Raw genomic sequence first — 26,112 nt, 5'->3', positions numbered from 1 at the left:
AAACAAAAATATCTTTCTGGCCATGAAAAACGACAAAAGAAGAGGCTGGAAGAAGCAAGAAGATGAAGGTACACGTTAACCTGTAGGCTTAATATTCCAATACCTGTATGGATAATCTGCAGTCTTAAAGTGTTATATTGGGATGCAAACACTTACAGCGCGCTTTTCCGCGCCTCCCGCTTTTTTCTCGTCAGTTTGAGTGACTTGGGTCTGAGAGGGTCCGTCTGATTTATAATTTCACGAAGTCATTTATAATTTTTTTTCGTCAATCATTCTCCACTCAGTAAAGTTATTCAAACAGCGCGCGCGCCTCGTGCACGGTTAAACTCTCTCCAATATATCATATATGATATATTCACATTAGAATGCTTAATCTGTAGATAAAAGGCTGTGGATTTGCATTTTATGCTCTGAGATCTTTAAATTACATATAGGCTGTTGTTTGTGCCTCTTAAACTCTTGTGTCAATTAAAAATGTTTCTTTGATGGTCGGTGAAAATCTTTTTATTCAGCAAGTTCATCAGTGTGTGTTCGTTGCACTGCACTGCCATTCAGCTCAGTGGTATTATAATTTCCCTGTTAGACATCAAACATGGTACTCAACTCAAGGTCTTTTATTGTCATTCTGTAAATGTTGCCACATAAGAACGAAATACTCAGGACCAGCAGCGTAAAAATGATAAATAACATACAGCATACATAGAATAATTAAAACATAATTTAATAGACAAAAAAATAACATAGTAGGTGTGAGATGTACAGTATAGTTATAAGGTAGTCATTGCTTTTCTTTAGGCCTTACTTAAAGCGGTCAAAGGGGCCTCCAACCAAATTGGAGGGGGTTTTCCCACGAAATTGGGCTACTTTAACACCCTCAGCTTAGATGTCACGACCACGGACCGTTGGCTAAACAACCATTAGTCTGGAGTTCTGGCTATGCGAGACTGCTTTAACACTGTTGCTGCAGGTTGTTTTTCATGTCCGAGGGTTGAAGTGACCCCAACAACGTGATATTTAGCTGCCGAAATACGAATTGTACTGGAAAACCCTTGGAATGATTGGCAGATAGACATCTTGGGTGTGTGTTTTAAATTAAATAATAACTCATCGTGAAACAGTCTTAGAGTAAGGGATTTTTTTAATGTCACTTTTAATTAGAGTGTGCAAAGTTGTTATTTTTTTAAATAATAATAATAATAATGATATAATTTGAAACCGATGGAACATATTGCCGTTCTAGACAACAAGGTTTCTCATTCTGAGGGATTTAAATGAATATAGCTATATGGAATTAAATACAAAATCAATTGAATTAATGTAGAACCTACTGTATTGTTTGTTAAGTTAAAAAGCTAAAATAAACTAGACAACAGGATGATCAAAATTTGTATATGAAAATTTCTTTGTAAGTGGATATACAACTTTTTTTTTCATGTCACATGGGAGTAGGCCTGCAAGTGAGTAGCAGTTCGGTGAGAATAGAACATGGACAGCCTCTTACACACAGTACTACCGTGTTCCCAACATTGACTGCAGTAAAGAATTTTTCACTTTTTTTTTTTTTTTTTCAAAGGATAAACAGATAAATGTTCATGTATTATAGACACTAAAAAATAAATGATTGTCTTTCACAGTAAAGTGAACTGGAATTATTATTTGGCTTCTCAGAAAAGTCAGTGCAAAAAGAGAGTTAAGTCAAGGAGGAGCACATCGAAGAATGCACGGTTGAGAAAAGGCCAAGATCATGATCCAGGTGAGAAAGTGAACACAGTTGGTTTGGATAAGGTGTCTAGTGAGTAAAAATCCAAACGTGTCCCTGGAATACAAAACCAGTCTAAAATTATATAATCTGAAAGCTGAATAAATAAGCTTTCCATTGATGTATGGTTTATTAAGATCGGACAATATTTGACCGAGATACAACTATTTGAAAATCTGGAATCCGAGGGTGCAAAAAAATCAAAATACTGAGAAAATCACCTTTGAGTTTGTTTATTATTAGCAGTGCATATTATTAGTCAGAAATAAATTGTTTAGATATTTACGGTAGGAAATGTACAAAATATCTTCATGGAATATGATCTTTACTTATTATCCTAATGATTTTTGGGATAACGATAATTCTGACCCATTCAATGTTTTTTTGGCTATTGCTAAAAATATACCCGAGCGACTTAAAGACTGGTTTTGTGCTCCATGGTCACAAATGATGTTAAGATTTCTAAGTTACCATTTACATGATTCTCACAGTACAGGGACAGAGAAAGCATGAAGCAGAAGACAACATGAGTCAGGAGAGAGAAGGATAGATAGGCAGAGAATTATGTTTTTAAAGCATAGAGCGTAGAGGTTTGTGCTAAATGCAGACAGTCAAATTTTGTATGTACAGTGAACAGGTCTGTGTGTGAGTGTGTTTGAGTGAGAAAGATCAGGAAGACTTGCATTTGGCTTATTCAGAACTCAAATGTTATACCCATTTACATAATACAATGGAATACTGGAGTAAGTTTTGATGTACCACCCTATGTAAATCAAACTTTTCACATTTATTTTGTTTTTATTATTATTATACAAACCATATTCTAAAAAAATCTGGACACTGTACAAATTGTGAATAAAACCAGAATGCAATGATGTGGAAGTTTCACATTTCAATATTTTATTCAGAATAAAACATAGATGACATTAAAAGTTTAAACTGAAAAAATGTATAATTTTAAGGGAAAATTAAGTTGATTTTAAATTTCATGGCATCAACACATCTCAATAAAGTTGGGACAAGGCCATGTTTACCACTGTGTGGCATCCCCTCTTCTTTTTATATCAGTCTGCAAATGTCTGGGGACTGAAGAGACAAGTTGCTCAAGTTTAGGAATAGGAATGTTCTACCATTCTTGTCTAATACAGGCTTCTAGTTGCTCAACTGTCGTAGGTCTTCTTTGTCGCATCTTCCTCTTTATGATGCACCAAATGTTTTCTATGGGTGAAAGATCTGGAGTGCATGCTGGCCATTTCAGTACCCGGATCCTTCTACGCAGCCATGATGTTGTAATTGATGTAGTATGTGGTCTGGCATTGTCATGTTGGAAAATGCAAGGTCTTCCCTGAAAGAGACGACGTCTGGATGGGAGCATAAATTGTTCTGGAACTTGGATATACCTTTCAGCATTGATGATGCCTTTCCAGATGTGTAAGCTGCCCATGCCACACACACTCATGCTAACCCATACCATCAGAGATGCAGACTTCTGAACTGAGCGCTGATAACAACTTGGGTTGTCCTTGTCCTCTTTAGTCTGGATGACATGGAGTCCCAGTTTTCCCAAAAGAACTTCAAATTTTGATTCGTCTGACCACAGAACAGTTTTCTACTACAGTCTACTACAGTTTCTATTACAGTTGCATTCCTGTATGTGATGCAGTGCCGTCTAAGGGCCCAAAGATCACGGGCATCCAGTATGGTTTTCCGGCCTTGAACCTTAAGCCCAGAGATTGTTCCAGATTTTTCTCTGAGAAACTCCTTTCTGATATTGCTCCACTATTTTTCGCCGCAGCATTGGAGGAATTGGTGATCCTCTGCCCATCTTGACTTCTGAAAGACACTGCCAATCTGAGAGGCTCTTTTTATACCCAATCACGTTGCCAGTGGACATAATAAGTTGCAAATTGGTCCTCCAGCTGTTCCTTATATTTAAATGTAACTTTTCCAGCCTCTTATTGCAACTTGTCCCAACTTTTTTGGAATGTGTAGCTCTCATGAAATCCAAAATGAGCCAATATTTGGCATGACATTTCAAAATGTCTCAATTTCAACACTTGATATGTTATCTATATTGTATTGTGAATAAAACATGTTTGAGTCCACATGAAGTTTGGTCAAAATTATATTAAACGTGAAGCCATTCTATTGTAGAGTTTGTTCTACATGTCTCTATTTCTCAAACTGTATTAGAGTCAGAGTTTATTTAAATGATTCTTCAGTAGAGGGCACCATGACATCAGCTTGTCAAACAGGCTTACTTACACTGAGCTTACATATACATTCATATCAATTGTATTTGCCTGGTTAGCAACAAATAACACCCTTTTTGATACTATTACTGTATTATCTGATCATTCACGTGATGATGATACTAATAAGCTAATGGAGGCAAAAAATTGTGCACAGTACCTTAATCTAAGAGCTTTGGCAAGAAAGACAGTAGACTGGTTCATTTCATACTATCAAAACAAAACTGGGCACTGCTAAAAACGTCTACTATAATATATTAAAAATAAACATTTATTGATTCATATGTTGTTTGTAAAAGAAACCATTCAGAATACCCAGTTACTTGAATGGGTGTCGGTAGAAAAATTGAAAGAGTAGAGTGTGGTTAAGGTGCATTATCTACAAGAAAGTGCTTTCTGGGTCACAGTAAATTTAGCAATTGACCTCTTTATTTTATTGCATTTTTACCTAGACAATCTGTGAACCTCCTATTAAGTGAAATTTCTGTACCCCAGTTAAACACAGTTTTGGTTCAGTGTGTGGCATCTTTGTGCACAGTTGCATACTGTTCAACTTTGCTGTTCTGTGGTTTGAACAGGAAGAGATTGTATCAAATGGCTTGCATGAATTGGCTCTTTTTCTAGGTTAGATAGCCACAGGATATTTCTTTTTACTGCTATTTGTTTCCTTCTTTGAAGATTTATTACTCCAGTCGGCATATATTCACTTTCATGTTCATTTGAATCTTTTCATATGAATTGAGAATTTCGTGTAATTTTTGGTTTGTTAACTTTCTTAAAAATATGGCAGTACTTCAAAACAGCTTTCATAAATAGCTCCTTAATAAACATTAGAGATCAGTAGCGTACAGGATACAGATGTGGTGAATTCAAGTGTTATAAAATTGGTCTATGAAAATAATATGATTGTTAAAGTATATTACCTTATCAGTCTATTTTGTCATTGTTTTTTTAGTGATATTTAAGGAAACCAATACTTCATGTGTTGGTCTATTGTCTCATTTGTGATTACAGTTTTAGGTTAGTTACTGAAGTTGCCTCAGATGACAAGTCAGTCACAGAAGAAGTTTCCATGCCACACACAGTTTTGTCTCTCTCCACACAGTACACTAGTGGCTCTCAGTTCTGTTCGAGCACCAAACCTCAATGTCTTTTAATCTAATGCATTGCAGAAGTTTTGTCTATGTGTGATGACACTGAAGAGTGTAGAGTAATTTGCAGTTCCATATATGGTCTAAAAAACAACTACCATTATATTTTGTAGCAGAACTGTAATTTTTAGTACATTTTGTCATCTTTGCAGGCATTTAATATGTAGAGATGTTCCAATACCCTTTTTCTCTTCCCGATACCGATTCTGATACCTGGGCTCAGGGTATCGGCCGATACCAAGTACTGATCCGATACCTGGGTGTGTATCTGTATATACAGCTGTATATACTACTAGCCCTGTGTAAATTGCTAGAATTATTTTATGGTGTGCTTTAGACTTATCCCTTAACAAAACATTAACAAATACATGGTGAACTACTGTATTTATTACAGTATTTTTATTATCTGAAATGATTTTGACAGTAATATTATTTATTCTCTTAAGCAAAAAAGAACTTCAAATGCAGCCAAAAATCTAATACCACAAACTAAGAAAGGTATTTTAGCTTTACAATATAACTGTATAAAAAAATGCAACAAATAAGTCTAGGAATATAAAAAATTATAACTCAATCAGATAATCTCAAACAAGTAAAAAACAAGCAACCGTCTAGGCATAATTATTATGATTTAATTGAGAGGTATTATTATTACTACATAGAGACATAGCTAAATCTACTCTATCTAATGCATTGCAGAAGTTTTGTCTATGTGTGATGACACTGAAGAGTGTAGAGTAATTTGCAGTTCCATATATGGTCTAAAAAACAACTACCATTATATTTTGTAGCAGAACTGTAATTTTTAGTACATTTTGTCATCTTTGCAGGCATTTAATATGTAGAGATGTTCCAATACCCTTTTTCTCTTCCCGATACCGATTCTGATACCTGGGCTCAGGGTATCGGCCGATACCAAGTACTGATCCGATACCTGGGTGTGTATCTGTATATACAGCTGTATATACTACTAGCCCTGTGTAAATTGCTAGAATTATTTTATGGTGTGCTTTAGACTTATCCCTTAACAAAACATTAACAAATACATGGTGAACTACTGTATTTATTACAGTATTTTTATTATCTGAAATGATTTTGACAGTAATATTATTTATTCTCTTAAGCAAAAAAGAACTTCAAATGCAGCCAAAAATCTAATACCACAAACTAAGAAAGGTATTTTAGCTTTACAATATAACTGTATAAAAAAATGCAACAAATAAGTCTAGGAATATAAAAAATTATAACTCAATCAGATAATCTCAAACAAGTAAAAAACAAGCAACCGTCTAGGCATAATTATTATGATTTAATTGAGAGGTATTATTATTACTACATAGAGACATAGCTAAATCTACTGTAGGCTACAATATTAACTTAATATATTGTCAATTTACTCACGTTAAACTGAACATTTATTTTGATGGGTTGCCATGAAGATCTTTGAGTGCCTGTGTTTATGATATGACAGTTTTCTCAAATGAAACGGTAAATTCTCATGAAGTGACACACGGCAGAGACTACAAAACAGCAAGCTCCCGCACATCTGCGCTCGTCAACCACAGAGATGTAGAATTTGCAGGAGTAATATTTAAATAGTATTTTGCAGTTTAATATTCACAGACACTAGTATATAGACTAACACTGAAGTGACTGAACGCAGCTGCGGGTACAGAATATACTCGGGAGTCTGTAACTTGCTACAGAGACGCTGGTATAATCACATTTTTTTTTATTTTCTGCACCCACTTGGTAGTGAAGTGCCAGTACTTGTGGTATCCCTAGTCGCCGTTTTACTGTCTGGTTGGTCCAGTCTGAAATACTGCTAAACGTGTTTTCATTTCTTCTTCGCTGCTCTAAACAGAGGTTGGTTGTGGCAACACAGCACAACTTCCTGTGTTTGCAATGCATTCTGAGCAGCGAAAATGGTATCGGATCGTTATATGGGTTCATGTACTCACTGATGCCAGAATTTGTTGAGGTATCGGTGATATTTCCGATACTAGTATCGGAATCGGAAACTCCAGTAATATAAAGATTGTACAAAGTTACATATGTATCTTCAGCAACAGTGTGAAAGTGATTTGCACATGTAACAGGCATATAAACATCGATATCTGTTGATACGTGTCGCATATGTTTTTTCTTTTAGAAACCACCTTTTAAAACTTTCAAGCTGTTTATTACAGCAAAAGTTACTTGTTTTTTTTTTTTCAGACATGATGCAGGTATACAAGAGTCTATTCGTGTGTCTTCACACATTCTGCGTATGCTTCCTTTTAAGGAAAACCTTTCTTTATTTATAGACACAGTTCTGTGGTACATTTTTACATAAATGTAAATTTCTTGTTTATTTTTTTTAGAGCACAATATCATTGACAACTCATGACAAATAATATTTTCTGTTAATTTATTGCTCTTAACATGATTTTTACTGTTGGTAGACCTAACCGATTAATGATCTGTTAATGCTATTTTTTCTTAAAAAAGTTATTAGCAAATGTGTTGGTTTATATTAAATATTATGCATAACAAAAAGAGAGCTTCTCTGAAAGTATAGAAATAGTATGGAAAATTCATTCACTTAACAATTTACAACATCCTAAAAGACAAAATATGACCTGCATAGAAAGTTTAACATACATGTAACACAGAATATAAATATTTCAATATAAATTAAATTTATATCATATCAACATATTTCTTATCAATAATAAAGAATGATACTAAAATGTACTGTATGCATCATAAAATAATGTCCGATTTTTGAACTGTTAGTAATGATTGACCATAAATAGCTTTGTACCTTAAAAAGGCTTCCATACATTTGATTGCTACATCGTCTACTTCTGGGTCAAACTTGTTTGCCAAAAGATGGTGTTGCTGCACAATCCATTTCAAGTCCCCAGCTCCATAGACACATACTGCTCTTCTGTGCATCCCAGTGCATGGTGGGTAGGGAGCCCCACTCTTTAGATCTCCTTCATGGTAGCTCCACTTCACCAGACGAGCAATTGCATTCATGTCCGACTGTTCATACTTGACGTTTGCAGGACTGGATCCTGGTACTGAAGGCATCCGCTGTAACGTAGCCCACATGTGCTCATCTGGACTGTACGTGTCTTTCTCCCATTCCATGAAGTTTTGAATATCTTTGCTTTTGAAGATGTGCTCCACAAACTCTCTTGAAACCACAAAGTAAGCATTTCCTGAGAACATGGGGCTCTGTATTGGTGGAGGCGACTTTTTGACATCTGTCCGAGTCACAACATTTGTAACATCGTGATGATACTGCCATCGACCCTTTTTGCCCTCTACATTCTCAGACTCCAAACTGTTCTTTCCATTCAGGAGTTTTAGAGACTGAACCATTTCTGCGTTGGTTTTAATGGGGAAATCAGTGCCACATGTGTTGAGCAGATACTTCCACTGGACGGGTGACTTGAGTAGATCCTGCATGCAGTTGATATCCGCTTGAACTCGAGACCAAGAGGCGTAGATCACATGCTCCTGTTTGCTGGCCACAAACACGTTGGTCAGGCAGGACGTAATGGCCCTTACTGCTTCTTTAAAGATCTCAGGAGACTTCTGGTCCATGTGAACACAGTACACATTGTGAGGAGTGTAAATGGCTCTCAGGAGTCTTTCAAACATCTCGATCTTCTCATGTATCACCATGGAGTAAGCAATGGGGAAATCTTTCTCCTCTTTACTGAGAGAAACCATCAGAAATCCTCTGTCTCGGATGTAGGATGGACAATCCTGGGTTACGTTGAGGTAGAATGATTCTGATAGCAATGTTTTTCTTTTTTTAGAGGCCAGGAGCTTCCTGAATGCAGCCTTGTCCACTCCATCCATGTCTCCTTGGAAAATAGCAGAACAAGCAAGTAGATCTCCACTATCCTGTTTTAGTGAGTGATTTAAGCCTTCACCTTCCTTGTGAGGGCAAGGATTATCCTTTTGTCCAGGATAATTAAGTATAAGGACACACATTGTTACAAAGGCAGAAAGGATGAAGATTATTTTCAAATTCTTCTGATTATTAAATCCCATGTTGAGGTAAGATCATAACCTGCCAGAAACAAGTCACAGGAGAGGAAACCTGTTTCAGTAAGGTAGGAAACAGCCTCTCTTGTTCACAAACCAGAAGTGAGTGGCAGGAACTGAAAGATAGCGAATCGTATTCAAAGGGGGAAGGGCTTACCTCTGCAAAAATGCATAATAATTATTACACAGGAAAGGTGTGGTTGTCATCTTCATGGAAGGTGTGAGTGTCTGATACCATGGTCAGTAAGAGCATGTAAAAAAAAAAAAAGCTTTATATACCATAGATTAAAAAATGTAAAATAAATTATATATATATATATATATATATATATATATATATATATATATATATATATATATATATATATATATATATATATATATATATATATAATTTTTATTATTATTTATTTATTTTATTTATTTTTATTTCGCATTAAGAAAAATTTTAAGTAACAAATATCATGTATTGATTCACACTATGGGGAGGCTTCTTTGAGCAAGGTGGTTATCTTATGTTTTGGACACCATATCTGTAGCTGTTTTCGCACAAGTGTTTCATTTAAAGGGATAGTTTACCCAAAAATGAAATCTTTTTTATGTGAAAGTATTTAAGTTTTTAATTTTAGAAACTTTTGCCTCTCTTTTAGGTCACTATTGTAGCCTCTGTTTGCAGTTTCCATTGTATATAAGCAGACGCTGCCCAAAGTAAGGTTTTTTTTTTTAAACCTTCACTTTCACAACACTAGTAATGAATATTTCAGCCAGGTTAAAAAGAAAGATTGATGAGAAAGATGAGTGAGAGAATCGGGGCTGGCTCCAGGTATGGGCAGGGGTGTGCTAAAGAAAAAGTTAAAATACGCACATCCAAAAAAAGTCTTGACCAGGTGCAAGATCAAAAGGTTAATCAAATAGTAGAAAAAAGATCTTCACACTCATGCTCCCTTTGACCGAAACATTGCTACTTTATACTTTTTGAATAAAGATCTTCATCAGGCAAACACACATACAAGCAAAGGTAATAGCTCAATAAGTACTCACAGAGTCAAACAGAGTTCCAATTGTTGACAAAATCAATCAAGTGATCAACTATAGTATATCACATTAAAACAGCAACCACATTGAAGCAAAAAAAAGTTCAACCACAGTATCAAAAAAAAAAAAAATCCTCAAAACATAAGACAAAACCCAAACACTCACGCATCTTTTTTAATTACTTTTAATTAATCAGTGCATAACTAGACAAACGGGTACTTGCCGGCCCAATCAAAATTAGAATTTTTTTTGATGCAGTTATTAAAACCAATCTGAAGTGGACTGTATTTTAAGAAGTTTAAGCTATAGCTGGAGACTGCACCAACAATAATAAAATAACACCAGAAAAAAAATTGCAGCATTTTTCTTTTATAAGCTAGATGCAAGGTTCTGTGAATTCAAATGAAGCTTCAGTCTTTTGCAGAAAAGCAGAGGTTGACAATGAGTGAAAACGGTGTGCATGTATGGGACAAGAGCATGATATAAGCATCTAAAATGCATGTACTGTAGGCTATACAGTTCAGTTAAAAGCTTACCCCTTTTGAATTGCTGTTAATGCTTTTAAGAATGAAAACTGAAAGAGCGGTGAAAGTTGCGTTTGTTGCAACAGCCGGCTCGACTTTATAAGAAACGTAGCGTTCCCTGACATAAACGACTAACAATATCTAGTGATGCAAAATATTTTTCAGTTTTGAATGAAAAGTAGGTCTGCCATTTACATGTTTCATGTAATTTGTAATTGATTATGACGGTGATGTAAATGTATGTCTGTAAAGTAGAGGGCACAGCTCAAACAAATTGCATGAAGAAGTCAAGTCAAGTTTGCATTTGACTGTTCTTATTCATTTTGAGGAATACCGAATCTGTTTTTGCACGTGAGATGATTAAATACACGTTCATATTTAGTCTACTACAGAAAGCATCAAGTTCAGACAGCATGCACAACGCGTCTGCACTCTCCTGATTTCTCTCAACATGAGGAAAGCTTTCAGTCAAGACATGGGAAGCAAAGTAATTGGCATTACTTATTTGGGAAAGTAACTCATATATTTTCTTCTAAATTGAAAAGTAGTCCATTAATTGTTACTTAAATTAATCTGATTTACATAACTCGTGTTACGTGTAATGCATTACAGCCAACAAAGTCTTTTCCAATCAGATTTTTACAGCATTTACAACCACCTCCAAATGTGCCTTTTTCTACCTAATACAGGCAACATCTGCTTCATAATTTGACTTTAAGAAAAGTAATCTGTGGGCAATGTGTCTCCCTCGCCTTGTGATGGCTTGGAGATGCAATGAGAATCAGATTTCATGTTTAGACTAGGGATGTTGTAAGATTACAGAACCTCAGGCACTTTGATCTTCTGAGACATACACACATCAACTAGTGCTGATCATTACAGATACCAGCTTATAAAGACTTTGGCAGAAATGGACATCATGCGGAGATCGTCTAAATTGTGGCCCCTCAGGGACTGCTCCAAGTTTGCCCCAAGGGGCCTGGGGAGGACTGAAAGGATGAATTCAAGTTTCCTATCCTGTAATAAAATAATAAAACTCACTAATCTGAAAGAGAGGATTTGATTCAGCTGGTGCGATCTCTTCTCATCCACCCTCTCCTTCCCCTCAGGTCTCAGCCAGTCATGCAAATTTCACAAATCTGTTGTTTCAAGCTGTTTTATCTCTGGTCAGTATAAATACTTCAGGTGTGACTGGTAAGGTGGTTTCACTCTGGCATGTTGGAGATAAAATAAAGATCCCAATAAAGATCTTTGATAACCATTAGTTTTCATCCCCAAAACTAGGCTTATGACCTTTTGGGTTACGAGACCCTGAGACCCTAACAGCCAAAATATTTCTTTGTTCTGGTCTGGGTATATAAGCAAAGTGGGAATACATTACTGGGCCTTCTGTAGCCGGAACGAGCTACTGTAAACATGGTGTTGTGGTAGAAATAGTCAAATGCATTATATCATTAGGTTTGTAGAACCTTTTGAGAGTGAAATTCAAGCACTCATTTCACACAACTATTTCCAGCACTTTAAAGCTCTATAAGATGACTGAATGTTATTTTTAATGGGATGAACAAAATATAGCCTACTTTGTGGTAAACGAACACTTATGTAAATTCTTTCATAAAATCACAATTATAACTAGTCGGCAGCAGAAGATGAGCACTTATTGGTTCATTAGTCATTCATTTCTACCTTTTCTCTATATTTTGAAATAAAATAAAAATCACTATTATAAAATATCTTTTTTTTTTCAGAATTGTACACTTTTTTTGTGTATGAAGTAAGAAAAGTCACAAACTTTTGTTAATACCTTTTATGGGACCTTGACGCTGTTATTTACTTGGCAGTCTATGGGGCACTCTCAAGCCTCCAGGTTTTCATCCGAAATATCTTCAATTGTGTTCCGAAGACGAACTGAGCTTTTACAGGTTTGGAACAACATGGGGGTAAGTGATTAATGACAAAATTATCATTTTAGGGTGGAGTGTCCCTTTAAATGTAATAACTTTGCACGCTGAAAAGAAACGAACACACATGAAACCTTCAGCCAGCACTGGATACCTTCTTTGGACCAAGTGTGTGGACCTTACAATGTCATGGCGAGGAAATTATATCTCTGGTATATAATCATTCAATAAAATAAAATAAAAAAGTAAATCTAGCCATAGATGCTGGCATTCATTTTCTGAAATTTAATGTATAGAGCATTTAAGGATAAATATAACAACAATATTAAATGTTTTCGCTGTAAATTAATGCACACAATATCATGTGAATAAACCCAAAAATATGATATTTTGGTTCTGTTTGCTAATTTTGTGACACTTGGCTTAACATTTTTAAGAAAGGAAGTCAGTCATCCTGAGTTTGAAAAGACAACTTGTTTGTTCTTCCCAGAATTTCAATGGTATGTAAGGTGAAACTGTGGCCCTCCCCCAGAACATAGTTTACAAGACTCGTCATAGGCTTTACATTCCCATCATCACCACTGAAAGCGACATGAGGGATTAAATCTATTATTGGGTTTGAAAGTTAAAGTGCATTGTTTGCACAGCTTAATGTGGTTCATTAAAAGATTTTGCTTACACAGACTGAACTGTGGGTGTTTATGCACATACAGTTTCAACTGAAAACATCTTCCTTGTCATTAATAAAATATGTGCAAAATCATAGGGCGAGTGTATATATATATATATATACACAGCTACATTTACAGCTTACATGAATTGTTACCTGTGTTCTGGAAAAAAAAGATGTGCTGTTTTATCATACTGGATACATTTGAAAGTTCTGTTATAATGCTACTCTCAGTCGTCACCGGTCTATTAAAATGCACAAGATACAGTATTAAAGCATCTTTGGTGTTCCCATGTTTTCTACAAAACAAAACCGGTTTTGACGTCATTGGCAGGTTATATATATATATATATATATATATATATATACATTTTGTCATTAATCACTTACCTCCATGTCGTTCCAAACCCATAAGAGCTTCGTTCATCTTCGGAACACAATTTAAGATATTTTGGATGAAAATCAGGAGGCTTGTGACTGTCCCATAGACTGCCAAGTAAATAACAGTGTCAAGGTCCAGAAAAGTAAGAAAGATATGGTCAGAATAGACCATCTGTCACCAATGGTACAATCTGAACTGTTTGAAGCGACAAAAATACTTTTTGTATGCGAAGAAAACAAAAACACTTTATTCAACAATTTGTCTTCTATATTTCTCTTCACCATAGTGCCATTTTGGAGAATATGAGCTGAAAGCAGACAGCTGACACAGAAGAGCGTAAAAACAGCTGTTTTTGACAAGGTACAAAGGCTGTTGTTATACACTATCACTGAGAATTTTTTTTACCAAAATATGTTACAGAATTTTCATGAAGACCCTAAAGAATCATAAAAACTTGTGGAAAATGGGCATCTGGTGTCCTCTTTAAAAAAAGTGCTTGATTAACTTGGGTCATCCCTTGTTATAATGTTATAAATTGTTTCCTTTAAAGGGTTAGTTCACCTAAACATCTTGCCCTCAAAGCATCATAAGCGTATATGTCTTTCTTCTTTCAGAAACATCCATTTGGGAGTATATATATAATATATATATATATATATATATATATATATATATATATATATATATATATATATATATATATATATATATATATATTTATATATATATATATATATATATATAATTAAAATTATTTTCAACTTTTTTTCTTGCTCTTTCAAGCTTTAGAATGGAAGTAAGTGGGTGTTTTTGTTTAACAGTCCAAAAGTAGTCAAATAAAGCGTGCGTATCCATAATAAAACATGCCTTACATAGTTCTGGGGGGTGAATAAAGGCCTCCTGTAGTGAATCGATGCATATCTATATAATATATCTATATTTAAAATGTTATAAATTCTTTTCCTCACTTCCGCTTTCAAATCCTGATTTTGTGCTTCTAATTCATGACCGTCTTTGTGTTTTTCTGTCTCTCCTCCATGCTTCCGCGTTCGTCACTAATCACCGGCACGTGCGAGACATGTACCTCCTACATCATCTGCCAGAACGGCTTGCACGTATGACAGCAGAAGTGAGAAAAAAGAATAATATTTTAAATATGGATATTTTTCTTAAATACATCGATTTGCTACAAGAGGCCTTTATCCCAGGGCAGGGTGAGGCATGTATTATTATTGATGTGCGTGTTTATTTGACTACACCTCCAGTCATATTCACCTAGGATGCTTTGTGGGTGAGTAAAATATTGGCTAATTTTCATTTTTGGGTGAACTATCCCTTTAAGGTTTTTGACTGCAGGGAGGGGCCCTGTTTTCTAGCATGACATTGCAACTTTGCATAAGATTAGATTTATAATCTTATTAAACACACCTGAACAAGATAAACAGGATCTTTCAGAGGGTATCCCAGAAAACAGCTTGTTTAAAATACCTAGTTACATTTACAGATAAGTAAAAGGATTACCTTGAATTTCATTTTTTAAAAACGAGTTAACTTTCGGGTTATGTAGCCATAGCAACTTACTGTCTGAAGAAAAACTGCTCCAGAACAGGTCATGCCATAGTGCTAGTTTTCAACAATTACATGCTCAGCATTAGGGTATTCATCGCATGCATTCCCATTGAATCAGGCATCTGTGGGTGTGATGGCAAAGATTACGCAAACAAGCAAATGTTTATTTTAACTCACAAATTTTAAAACCACAGCCTCAGAGAAACATTGGAAGATCCGAAGCTTTCACCAGTTTGATGGTGTTTATGTTAAAAAAAATAATAATAATAACATTAGAGCAAAAAATGTCCCTAAGCATTAAACCCCAAAACCAATGGAGATAAAAATGTTAATTATCTGGTTGTCATATACTCTCATTACAGTTTTCATCTGCTGAAGCAGAACGTTAATGTCATATTGTGCTTCAGCAAGGTATCTCTGGCTACCCACATGGAAATAACCTATATAAACATATGTTTTAATATGTTTTGATATAGGTTTTTAATATATGTGACATATATAAAATTGGCAGTTTTCCAATATTATATCTACATATATACACATTTATGTATGTATAATATAGGAAAATGGCCAATTTTATATATGTCACATAAATCTATATCAGAACCTTCCATGTGGATGGACTTTTCTTTACTGGAGTGCCGAACCTCAGAGTTCATGCAAACATCCACATCGCTGTAATCAAATGTGATCTTAAGTGCTGCTTTTAGACCGCGGTCAGTTTTTGTTGTGTTTTAGTTATTGAGAGGAAGGCGCGCAGTATATATTTACATATTCATCCAACAGCCTCAGGACTTGCAGGTTGTCAGGTTAACTGAAGCGCTGTCTAATTCTTTTGAAGCGAATCAAGAGAGCTGTAATACAGTCTTGAGCTACAGCGCCACACTGGTCAAACCGCATTTGTTACAGGCTCTTACATTAGGTAGATACAAGATTGAACCACCACTCAAAAACATTTGCTGACAGTTTGTTTTATTGTCAACGTTGTCAATAATGTCGACTAATTGTTTCAGCCATAGTATATATATATATATATATATATATATATATATATATATATATATATATATATATATATATATATATATATATATACTAAAGTCAGTACGTTACAGAGAGTCATGCACTTTCACATCTCTCAACCCCTCAAAATCATCTATTAACGGCGCAATAAACCGATTACGCAATACTAGAATGCAAAACAAAGAATTTGAGAAACTAAAGATTTTGACTTAACACAAGGAAAACTTTAGATTTTCTTACCTGACTGGTACTTCTTGCTCTGACTGATGCCATTATGTGGCATATATACGCATATATGTAGCAAATATATTATCATATATGTGAATATATGCAGCATATATGTGCATATAAACATCGGTCTCACATATGCGCATATATATTATCATATATGTTGTATATATGCAGCATATATGGGCATATAAACTGCATATAGGTTTCATATATGCCCATATATCCTCAAATAGGTTCTTTCCATGTGGGTAAAACCAGCTAACGTTTAGTGAGTCCATGCTAACAAACAAAGATAAATAGCAAACTGTTCTCACGTCATGTACAGTGTAGGTCAAAAACACCTAAACTAATGGTCTACATTTCATTGCTTCTCAATATTAAACTGGTTAAATGTAAATTAATTGAATTTTACACTGTGGTACATGAACAATGTTGATCCTGGATGTTGTCATTAACAAACATAACATTTTTCGCCCATTTGCATTTTGAAAAAGAAAGGAAAGAATATAATTATTTTATTTACTATTCTACTATTTGTGTGTGTGTATATATATATATAATTTTTTTTTTCTTTTATTCATCAAATAATCAAAAAAAGTATCACAGGTAAAAAAAAAAAAATCAATACTAATTAATGAATCAATTAGCATATTAGAACTGAAGGATCTTGTAACTGAAGACATGTCATGTCATGTCACAAGTCATGGCCAAAAATGTCATTGGTAAATATGATCAAAGAAGGCTGTGAAAATGAATCTGCATTGTTAATTCACAAAATGTATCCTTTCATTGGTAATAAGAATATAAAATGGGGGAAATATCATTTTGAAATAAATGTTTTTCTTAAATACTTGTTGGACAATTATTGGCACCCCTAGAAACTTTTATGAGTAAAATATCTCTGAAGTATATTCCCATTCATATTCACAATTTGAGCACTCCAGCGTGATTATAAACATGAAATTATCTAGCCATGGCTTCCTGTTACACAGAAATATAAAGAGGAGGGAAACCAAAGCCCAAATTCCCTTAATCATCCATCACAATGAGAAAAAAAAAAAACAGAATATATTTCTGATGTGCAGCAAAAGATAATTGAGCTTCACAAATAAATGAAGTGGCTTTAAGAAAAGAACTAGAGCTGTGAAAAGTCCCATTTCCACCATCAGGGCAATATTTAAGAATTTCCAATCAACATAAAATGTTACAAAACTGCCTGAAAGAGGACATGTGTCAATATCGTCCTAATGCATGGTGAGAAGGAGAGTTTGGCTAAAGACTCCAAGGGTCACGCTGGAGAATTGCAGAAAATAGTTGAGTCCCTGGTTCAGAAAACCTTTAAAGGTGCTGTAGGGAACTTTTGTAAAAAAATATTTTTTAGAAATCAAATGGCCGTTCATATCCTACACACCAGCACCTGATCAGTGTGAAGTTTGGGGGATTTGTCCACAAACTGATAAGAGTGCACATTATTATTATTTTTGTTATTATTGTACACACTGTATTTTAACTTAGGTGCTGCAAGCCATGCTCATTTTCTCTTGTCAGCATTTGACGTAGAATGCAAGGCATTTAGTTATCAAAAATTTATAATATAAATCATTACAGTAATAACATAATATTATAACGATCATAACATAAATATAAACCGTAGTATTATAAGATTAACTTAAGTGATGGTGAAGGGAATTTAAGTGACACATGCACTCTCTTCCAAATAGATGGCCTGCACTTTTTTCTTGTGTGTGTGTGTTTCTGTGAAATGTGAGGACTTCTCATAGACTTCTATTACTTTCATACTGACCATTATAATTATATTTTCTATCCCCTAACCCTTAACCTGACTGTTACAGAAAACCTGTTTGCTTTGTTACACTTTCAGATCAACATAATTGACTATTTTTAATCATTTTGTTCTCAAAATGTCAAAAAAAACAAAAACAAAAAAAAACAGGTTTTACTACATTACAATGTAACATAAACAAGTACAAACGTGTGTGTGTGTGTCATCTACTACTTTTGTAATCACACTTTAACCATACATCTTGTTTATACCATTTTGCAAGAAATCATATCCTATTTTTATGATTATAGATACATTGGTGTAGAATAAAAGTAAATGGTTTGTTATATGAGTGATTTTTTTTTCTTAGCAAGGAGATTTTAAATTGATCCAAAATGATTTCTCAGCTTTGCCGTGGCTATCCAGGCGCGCAGTATATATTTACATATTCATCCAACAGCCTCAGGACTTGCAGGTTGTCAGGTTAACTGAAGCGCTGTCTAATTCTTTTGAAGCGAATCAAGAGAGCTGTAATACAGTCTTGAGCTACAGCGCCACACTGGTCAAACCGCATTTGTTACAGGCTCTTACATTAGGTAGATACAAGATCGAACCACTACTCAAAAACATTTGCTGACAGTTTGTTTTATTGTCAACGTTGTCAATAATGTCGACTAATTGTTTCAGCCATAGTATATATATATATATATATATATATATATATATATATATATATATATATATATATATACTAAAGTCAGTACGTTACAGAGAGTCATGCACTTTCACATCTCTCAACCCCTCAAAATCATCTATTAACGGCGCAATAAACCGATTACGCAATACTAGAATGCAAAACAAAGAATTTGAGAAACTAAAGATTTTGACTTAACACAAGGAAAACTTTAGATTTTCTTACCTGACTGGTACTTCTTGCTCTGACTGATGCCATTATGTGGCATATATACGCATATATGTAGCAAATATATTATCATATATGTGAATATATGCAGCATATATGTGCATATAAACATCGGTCTCACATATGCGCATATATATTATCATATATGTTGTATATATGCAGCATATATGGGCATATAAACTGCATATAGGTTTCATATATGCCCATATATCCTCAAATAGGTTCTTTCCATGTGGGTAAAACCAGCTAACGTTTAGTGAGTCCATGCTAACAAACAAAGATAAATAGCAAACTGTTCTCACGTCATGTACAGTGTAGGTCAAAAACACCTAAACTAATGGTCTACATTTCATTGCTTCTCAATATTAAACTGGTTAAATGTAAATTAATTGAATTTTACACTGTGGTACATGAACAATGTTGATCCTGGATGTTGTCATTAACAAACATAACATTTTTCGCCCATTTGCATTTTGAAAAAGAAAGGAAAGAATATAATTATTTTATTTACTATTCTACTATTTGTGTGTGTGTATATATATATATAATTTTTTTTTTCTTTTATTCATCAAATAATCAAAAAAAGTATCACAGGTAAAAAAAAAAAAATCAATACTAATTAATGAATCAATTAGCATATTAGAACTGAAGGATCTTGTAACTGAAGACATGTCATGTCATGTCACAAGTCATGGCCAAAAATGTCATTGGTAAATATGATCAAAGAAGGCTGTGAAAATGAATCTGCATTGTTAATTCACAAAATGTATCCTTTCATTGGTAATAAGAATATAAAATGGGGGAAATATCATTTTGAAATAAATGTTTTTCTTAAATACTTGTTGGACAATTATTGGCACCCCTAGAAACTTTTATGAGTAAAATATCTCTGAAGTATATTCCCATTCATATTCACAATTTGAGCACTCCAGCGTGATTATAAACATGAAATTATCTAGCCATGGCTTCCTGTTACACAGAAATATAAAGAGGAGGGAAACCAAAGCCCAAATTCCCTTAATCATCCATCACAATGAGAAAAAAAAAAAACAGAATATATTTCTGATGTGCAGCAAAAGATAATTGAGCTTCACAAATAAATGAAGTGGCTTTAAGAAAAGAACTAGAGCTGTGAAAAGTCCCATTTCCACCATCAGGGCAATATTTAAGAATTTCCAATCAACATAAAATGTTACAAAACTGCCTGAAAGAGGACATGTGTCAATATCGTCCTAATGCATGGTGAGAAGGAGAGTTTGGCTAAAGACTCCAAGGGTCACGCTGGAGAATTGCAGAAAATAGTTGAGTCCCTGGTTCAGAAAACCTTTAAAGGTGCTGTAGGGAACTTTTGTAAAAAAATATTTTTTACATATTTATTAAACCTGTCATTATGTCCTGACAGTAGAATATGAGACAGATAATCTGTGAAAAAAATCAAGCTCCTCTGGCTCCTCCCAGTGGTCCTATTGCCATTTGCAGTTACAGACCGCTCCCGGTAAGAAATCAACCAATCAGAGCTGCGGTCCGTAACTTTGTTTGTGTTCAAAATGTAGAAAAATGTATATAATAAGCAAGTACACCAAGAACCCATTTTCCAAACCGTGTTTTTAGCTTGTCCTGAATCACTAGAACTTTGTCGTGATACAGACATAGGACAAAGTCAGCCTTAGGTCCAGTAAGTAAAGTTGAGTAACCCCAAAACTTAGAAAAGAAATGTGCGCTGCTAACGACAATCCCAGTTCTCCACCTGGATAGCCAACACTGATAGTGCAGGGTGGGTGGACAGTCAGTCAATTGAGACTGCATCCAGCTGCAAAGATTTAACATGCTCGGAAAAGAGAAACCACATATTTGAAAATGTAACCATGGAGTCACGAAGGGAATGTTTAATTTTTTCCAATTGAACAAAAAGTAAGGCATCTTTTATCCACAGAGTATGAGAAGGAACACAAGGACCCTTCCAGTTCATAAAAATACAATGTCTCGCTAGTAGTGTAAGAAAAGCTACCAACTCAGCGAAATGAGATGGCAAAGAGTAATCAGGAGGTAGAACTCCAAACAAGCCAATTAGTGGAGAGGGATGGATATTAACAGAAGTGATAGCTGAAAGAGATTCAAAAACAGACTCCCAGAAAAAACATAAAGCAGGACAGGTCCAGAACATACGAGTTAGATTAACTGGTTCTAGATGACACTAGTCGCAGCTTGGATCAATGTCAGGGTACAGGTGGGTTAATTAACTTTTAGACCAGTGTACTCCGTGAAAAACTTTACACTGTAAAACCCCGTGGCGAGCACACACAGATGACGAGTGAACACGTTTCAAAATCGACTGCCATGTCTCTGTCTCTATCTCTATTTTAAGATCCCTAGCCCAAGTAATCTGCAGACTGTCAAGAGCCAAGGGGTAACGTGTGAGAAAGGTGTTATATATTGTGGAGAGGCCCCTCTTTGATAAGGATTGATATTTGATATGGTATCCGCAACGGTGGAGGGTGGGTTCGAGGGGAATCCCAGAAAATGCTTACGGACAAAATCCCGGACTTGCAAGTATCTGAAAAAGCTTAAAGCTTTCTGTTAAAAACTTGAGTTGAGTCAATTGTTCAAACGAATGTTCCGTCAATGTAAAGATGTTTAATGGAAATGATCCCGTGGTCAACCCAGTCCGCAAAAGCCTTATCAATGAGAGAGGAAGAAAAGAGGGGGTTAGAGTGCACTGGGCATTGAAGAGGTGTTGACTGTAAAGTAAAATGACACCTGAGTTGACACCAGATCTTAACTATAGTACCACGACCAAGGGGAAAATGATCAGAATAATCATGGTTTGTGCAGACAAGAGCCAAAGGAGAAGCATAAAGAAGCTTAATCCATGAGATAAATTTACAGCCAAATCCAAACCTTTTTGATGTATGGAAGAGATAAGGCCACTCCACATGATCACATGCCTTCTCTGCATCCATCGAAATAACCAACTCAGGGGTTATAGAAGTTGAGGGAGAGTACAATATAACAAATAGACGCCATCACTGGTTGGATATGGAGTTGTGTGCTCACTCCCGGCAACTCTGGTCACACCACTTGGCAAGAAGATACACTGGGTTCAAGTTAACTCATCTCCTCACTAAATCCATCCACTGGAGTATCCACTTACCTGCATCACTCTCTCTGAGCCCCCTAAGTTTTCCCAAGTATTTCCCAAGTAAAACTATTTGGACCATTTCACTTCTATCGTTTTATATTAGTGCTCCTCAAAAAAAAAAAAAAGAAAGAAACTTGAATGACTGGCATGTCGGGTATGCACCATTTTTTTGGCATTAAAGTCTATGCTAATCCTAATACATTTAATAAGATTTACATGAGTGATGACTGTAATGTAGCTGTTTTGAAAAAATGAAAATTTCTCAAGCATTTTATTTTCCTGAAGTTTTGCCATATGTTAAATAAACTGCTATTCAGGTTTTGTATGTGGACCGGTTGTAGCTACAGTTGTACATTTGCGAACCAGCTGAAACCGCCTGCTCCCATTAACACCAGAAATTCAATGTTTTATGTAAACAGAACAACGAAACACTGTTTCCTTTGTACTGCACTATGAAAACCAAAACACAACAGATATACAGTCCCATCCCTTTGCAGGATACCAAAATAGAGGAAGCTGCTCCCTTACATCAAATAGTAACACAATATATTTGAAATTCAAATTCACTGTAATCTAATTTCCACTGTAATTCAAAGTAACCATTTGTGAAACTTATACATAGATGGATAGCACAAGATACTTTAAAATGGAAGATGAATTTAATTTCATCCTGTTAGTGTTTCTAAAAGGCTCTTAGTGCCCATTTATATCTGTTACTACTCTTATTAGTGGAGTCTTGAACAATCTGCGTTTGTAGTTGTGTGCCTTGTCGCTCATTGGGGTGCAGATTTGTCTTCGACACGAACCCAGAGCTTTCCCTATCCAATCTTTTTTCCTCCATGTTCTTCCGTTAACACAGCGTCATCTCAAGAAATATCTGCGTCCACACAAAACCACTTAAACCCGCTCAAAACGATGTAGTATACATGCTAGGCAGAGATAAACCTTACGCGCTGTATACAAACCCAAAACAACAAGAAGATCTTGCTTTATTTAAAGCTAATAGGCTCAGTAGCTTCTGCAGCACGAACACAAGCATGTAGTACGCCGTTGTTGTTGTCACTGTTACATGACGTATCAGTGTCTGACTAGGGTCGAAACGTGGGGTAATGACATGACATGACATGTACACATGAAAACACAAAGGTGTCATTCCCAGATTTATTCACTCTGGGACCCAGTTTCAAAACATAGCAGTTTCAGGCTCCCAAAACACCAGATACGTCTGGAGAAATCGTTGATATGATACAAACGTTTTGCAAATACATGCTAAACATGTCTCTGTGTGTATGGTGCCTTAGATATGAAAGGCACTGTGTGCTTCTGTTGAGGTCATTGCAACATTTGTATGTTCCCAGCTCAGTCTCAAAATAACCTCTGCAATAACCTCAACACATACGTACAAGTTGTTTTTCCAGTATGAACTTCCCATGGCTCCCATTTAAATTTACCTTATTTTTTGTACACATTAAGTCTCTTAGAAAAATAAATAAATAAACATTTTTATTTTTTGTAAAAAAAAAAAAAAAAAAATCTAAATGCACTTCATCTAATTTATACATTTATTTTTATCATTAGAAAGAACCTCTTGTGGGCTAATCCAGATTTACCTCTGTCATATGTTAACAAAGTTTAACAATATTGCAGTGAAAATGTAAATTACGTGTGTGTGTGTGTGTGTGTAAGGGATAATGCACAGCTAGCTGTGTTCGCGGCACAATATTTTACCAGAAAGGTTAAAAAATGACTTATTAGTTACTTATGCCTCATTAGCTCTAGCAGTCTGCATCCTTCAAATCAGACACAAAGATGAAATGGTGCAGTAGATATCATTTATATGAATGAATTATAGAATTTATTTGAATAAATTGTTGACTGATTGATCAAGAAAGGGAGAGAGCGAGAGAAAGAGATGACAGTTGTGTGTGCATTATACCTGCATCTGTTTTTTTTCTTTTTTACAAACAGTGCAGCTGTTTACTTAATTCAAAACTGCAGTTTTACCAAATTATAATGTAGCGATCTAGTATTTAGGTTATTTTATTAAAGGAGGGGTTTACTGCTATTACATGCAAGTTAAGTTACAGTATTTAAACTTATAAAGAGCTGGATTCTCATGCTAAACATGGCTAAAGTAAAAAAAGAAAAATGATTTGGGCGTATATTATACTTAAGATCAACATAAATAAAGATACTGTAGATAAATCTGTGAAACTGTGTGTTATGTCCCCTTTAAGAAAATAAATATAAAATATATAAAAGGTTTTATGAAGTCACATGAAAGCAGTCACATGACTTGCAAAAGGCTTAAGAATTGGAATTAGAATTTAGAAATAAAATTATTTCTGATTTCTGAATTCTGGTTCCGTGTTCTTACATTTGAAAGTGTTTCAAAGTAGACTACATCTTAAAGGAATAGTTGCTGCTCCCTATTGATTTCCATAGTATGGCAAAAAAGTAGGCCTACTATGCAAGTCAATGGGGACCAAGAGAAGGTGAACTATCCCTTTAAGAGCAGCATATGAAGGGGTGATCTAATGAGTCTCCAGAAGAGTGCACCATAAGATAAACTTGTCAAACCAGCTTTGCCACGTTATGTAATTACTTCAGTAAAGGGAGTTGTAAAAACTTAACTATAGAAAAATAACAGATTATTCTAACTTAATTTGAATGCTGTCACAGGGATGTGTGCAGTATCCACTTTTTTACTGACACAAATAACTCACACCAGTACAATACTTTACATTTTCAGTTATCAGTGTCTTAGTAAAATTTATTTATTTTCCGAGCAGATAATATAAATGGTAAACCTGAAAATGGTTTTATAAAGAGCATGGTGCTGTACTTTAATAAGTTTACACAATGGCCATCTTTTTGCTGTGACTCAACTATCAGAGTTGAATGAGTGGGTAGATGACAGGAAGCGGCCCGAGGTAAGCTGCATTGAAATCAAATGGCCGTTCATATCCTACACACCAGCACCTGATCAGTGTGAAGTTTGGGGGATTTGTCCACAAACTGATAAGAGTGCACATTATTATTATTTTTGTTATTATTGTACACACTGTATTTTAACTTAGGTGCTGCAAGCCATGCTCATTTTCTCTTGTCAGCATTTGACGTAGAATGCAAGGCATTTAGTTATCAAAAATTTATAATATAAATCATTACAGTAATAACATAATATTATAACGATCATAACATAAATATAAACCGTAGTATTATAAGATTAACTTAAGTGATGGTGAAGGGAATTTAAGTGACACATGCACTCTCTTCCAAATAGATGGCCTGCACTTTTTTCTTGTGTGTGTGTGTTTCTGTGAAATGTGAGGACTTCTCATAGACTTCTATTACTTTCATACTGACCATTATAATTATATTTTCTATCCCCTAACCCTTAACCTGACTGTTACAGAAAACCTGTTTGCTTTGTTACACTTTCAGATCAACATAATTGACTATTTTTAATCATTTTGTTCTCAAAATGTCAAAAAAAACAAAAACAAAAAAAAACAGGTTTTACTACATTACAATGTAACATAAACAAGTACAAACGTGTGTGTGTGTGTCATCTACTACTTTTGTAATCACACTTTAACCATACATCTTGTTTATACCATTTTGCAAGAAATCATATCCTATTTTTATGATTATAGATACATTGGTGTAGAATAAAAGTAAATGGTTTGTTATATGAGTGATTTTTTTTTCTTAGCAAGGA

The 26,112-nt window shown here is 34.8% G+C and overlaps 2 protein-coding genes across 2 annotated transcripts in view; one reads left to right on the top strand and one right to left on the bottom strand.

Moving 5' to 3' along the window:
* The window catches only part of LOC128013988 (annexin A2), a 327,457-nt gene that overhangs the window by 144,264 nt on the left and 157,081 nt on the right, over positions 1–26,112 (top strand). The gene's annotated exons all lie outside the window — the stretch shown is intronic.
* Positions 7,767–9,282, bottom strand: LOC128013986 (beta-1,3-galactosyl-O-glycosyl-glycoprotein beta-1,6-N-acetylglucosaminyltransferase 3-like). Its single transcript, XM_052597205.1, has one exon. It carries the CDS (start codon positions 9,213–9,215, stop codon positions 7,908–7,910), a length of 1,308 nt encoding a protein of 435 aa, XP_052453165.1. The 5' UTR covers positions 9,216–9,282; the 3' UTR covers positions 7,767–7,907.

This window comes from Carassius gibelio, chromosome B25 (assembly GCF_023724105.1).
Source record: "Carassius gibelio isolate Cgi1373 ecotype wild population from Czech Republic chromosome B25, carGib1.2-hapl.c, whole genome shotgun sequence".
Lineage (NCBI taxonomy): Eukaryota > Metazoa > Chordata > Actinopteri > Cypriniformes > Cyprinidae > Carassius > Carassius gibelio.
Note: the sequence above shows the minus strand (reverse complement) of the source record. Positions and strands in the feature narration are given on the sequence as shown.

Coding starts and splice junctions, on each gene's coding strand:
- LOC128013986 (XM_052597205.1), bottom strand. CDS start 9,215: ATGGGATTTAATAATCAGAAGAATTTGAAAATAATCTTCATCCTTTCT.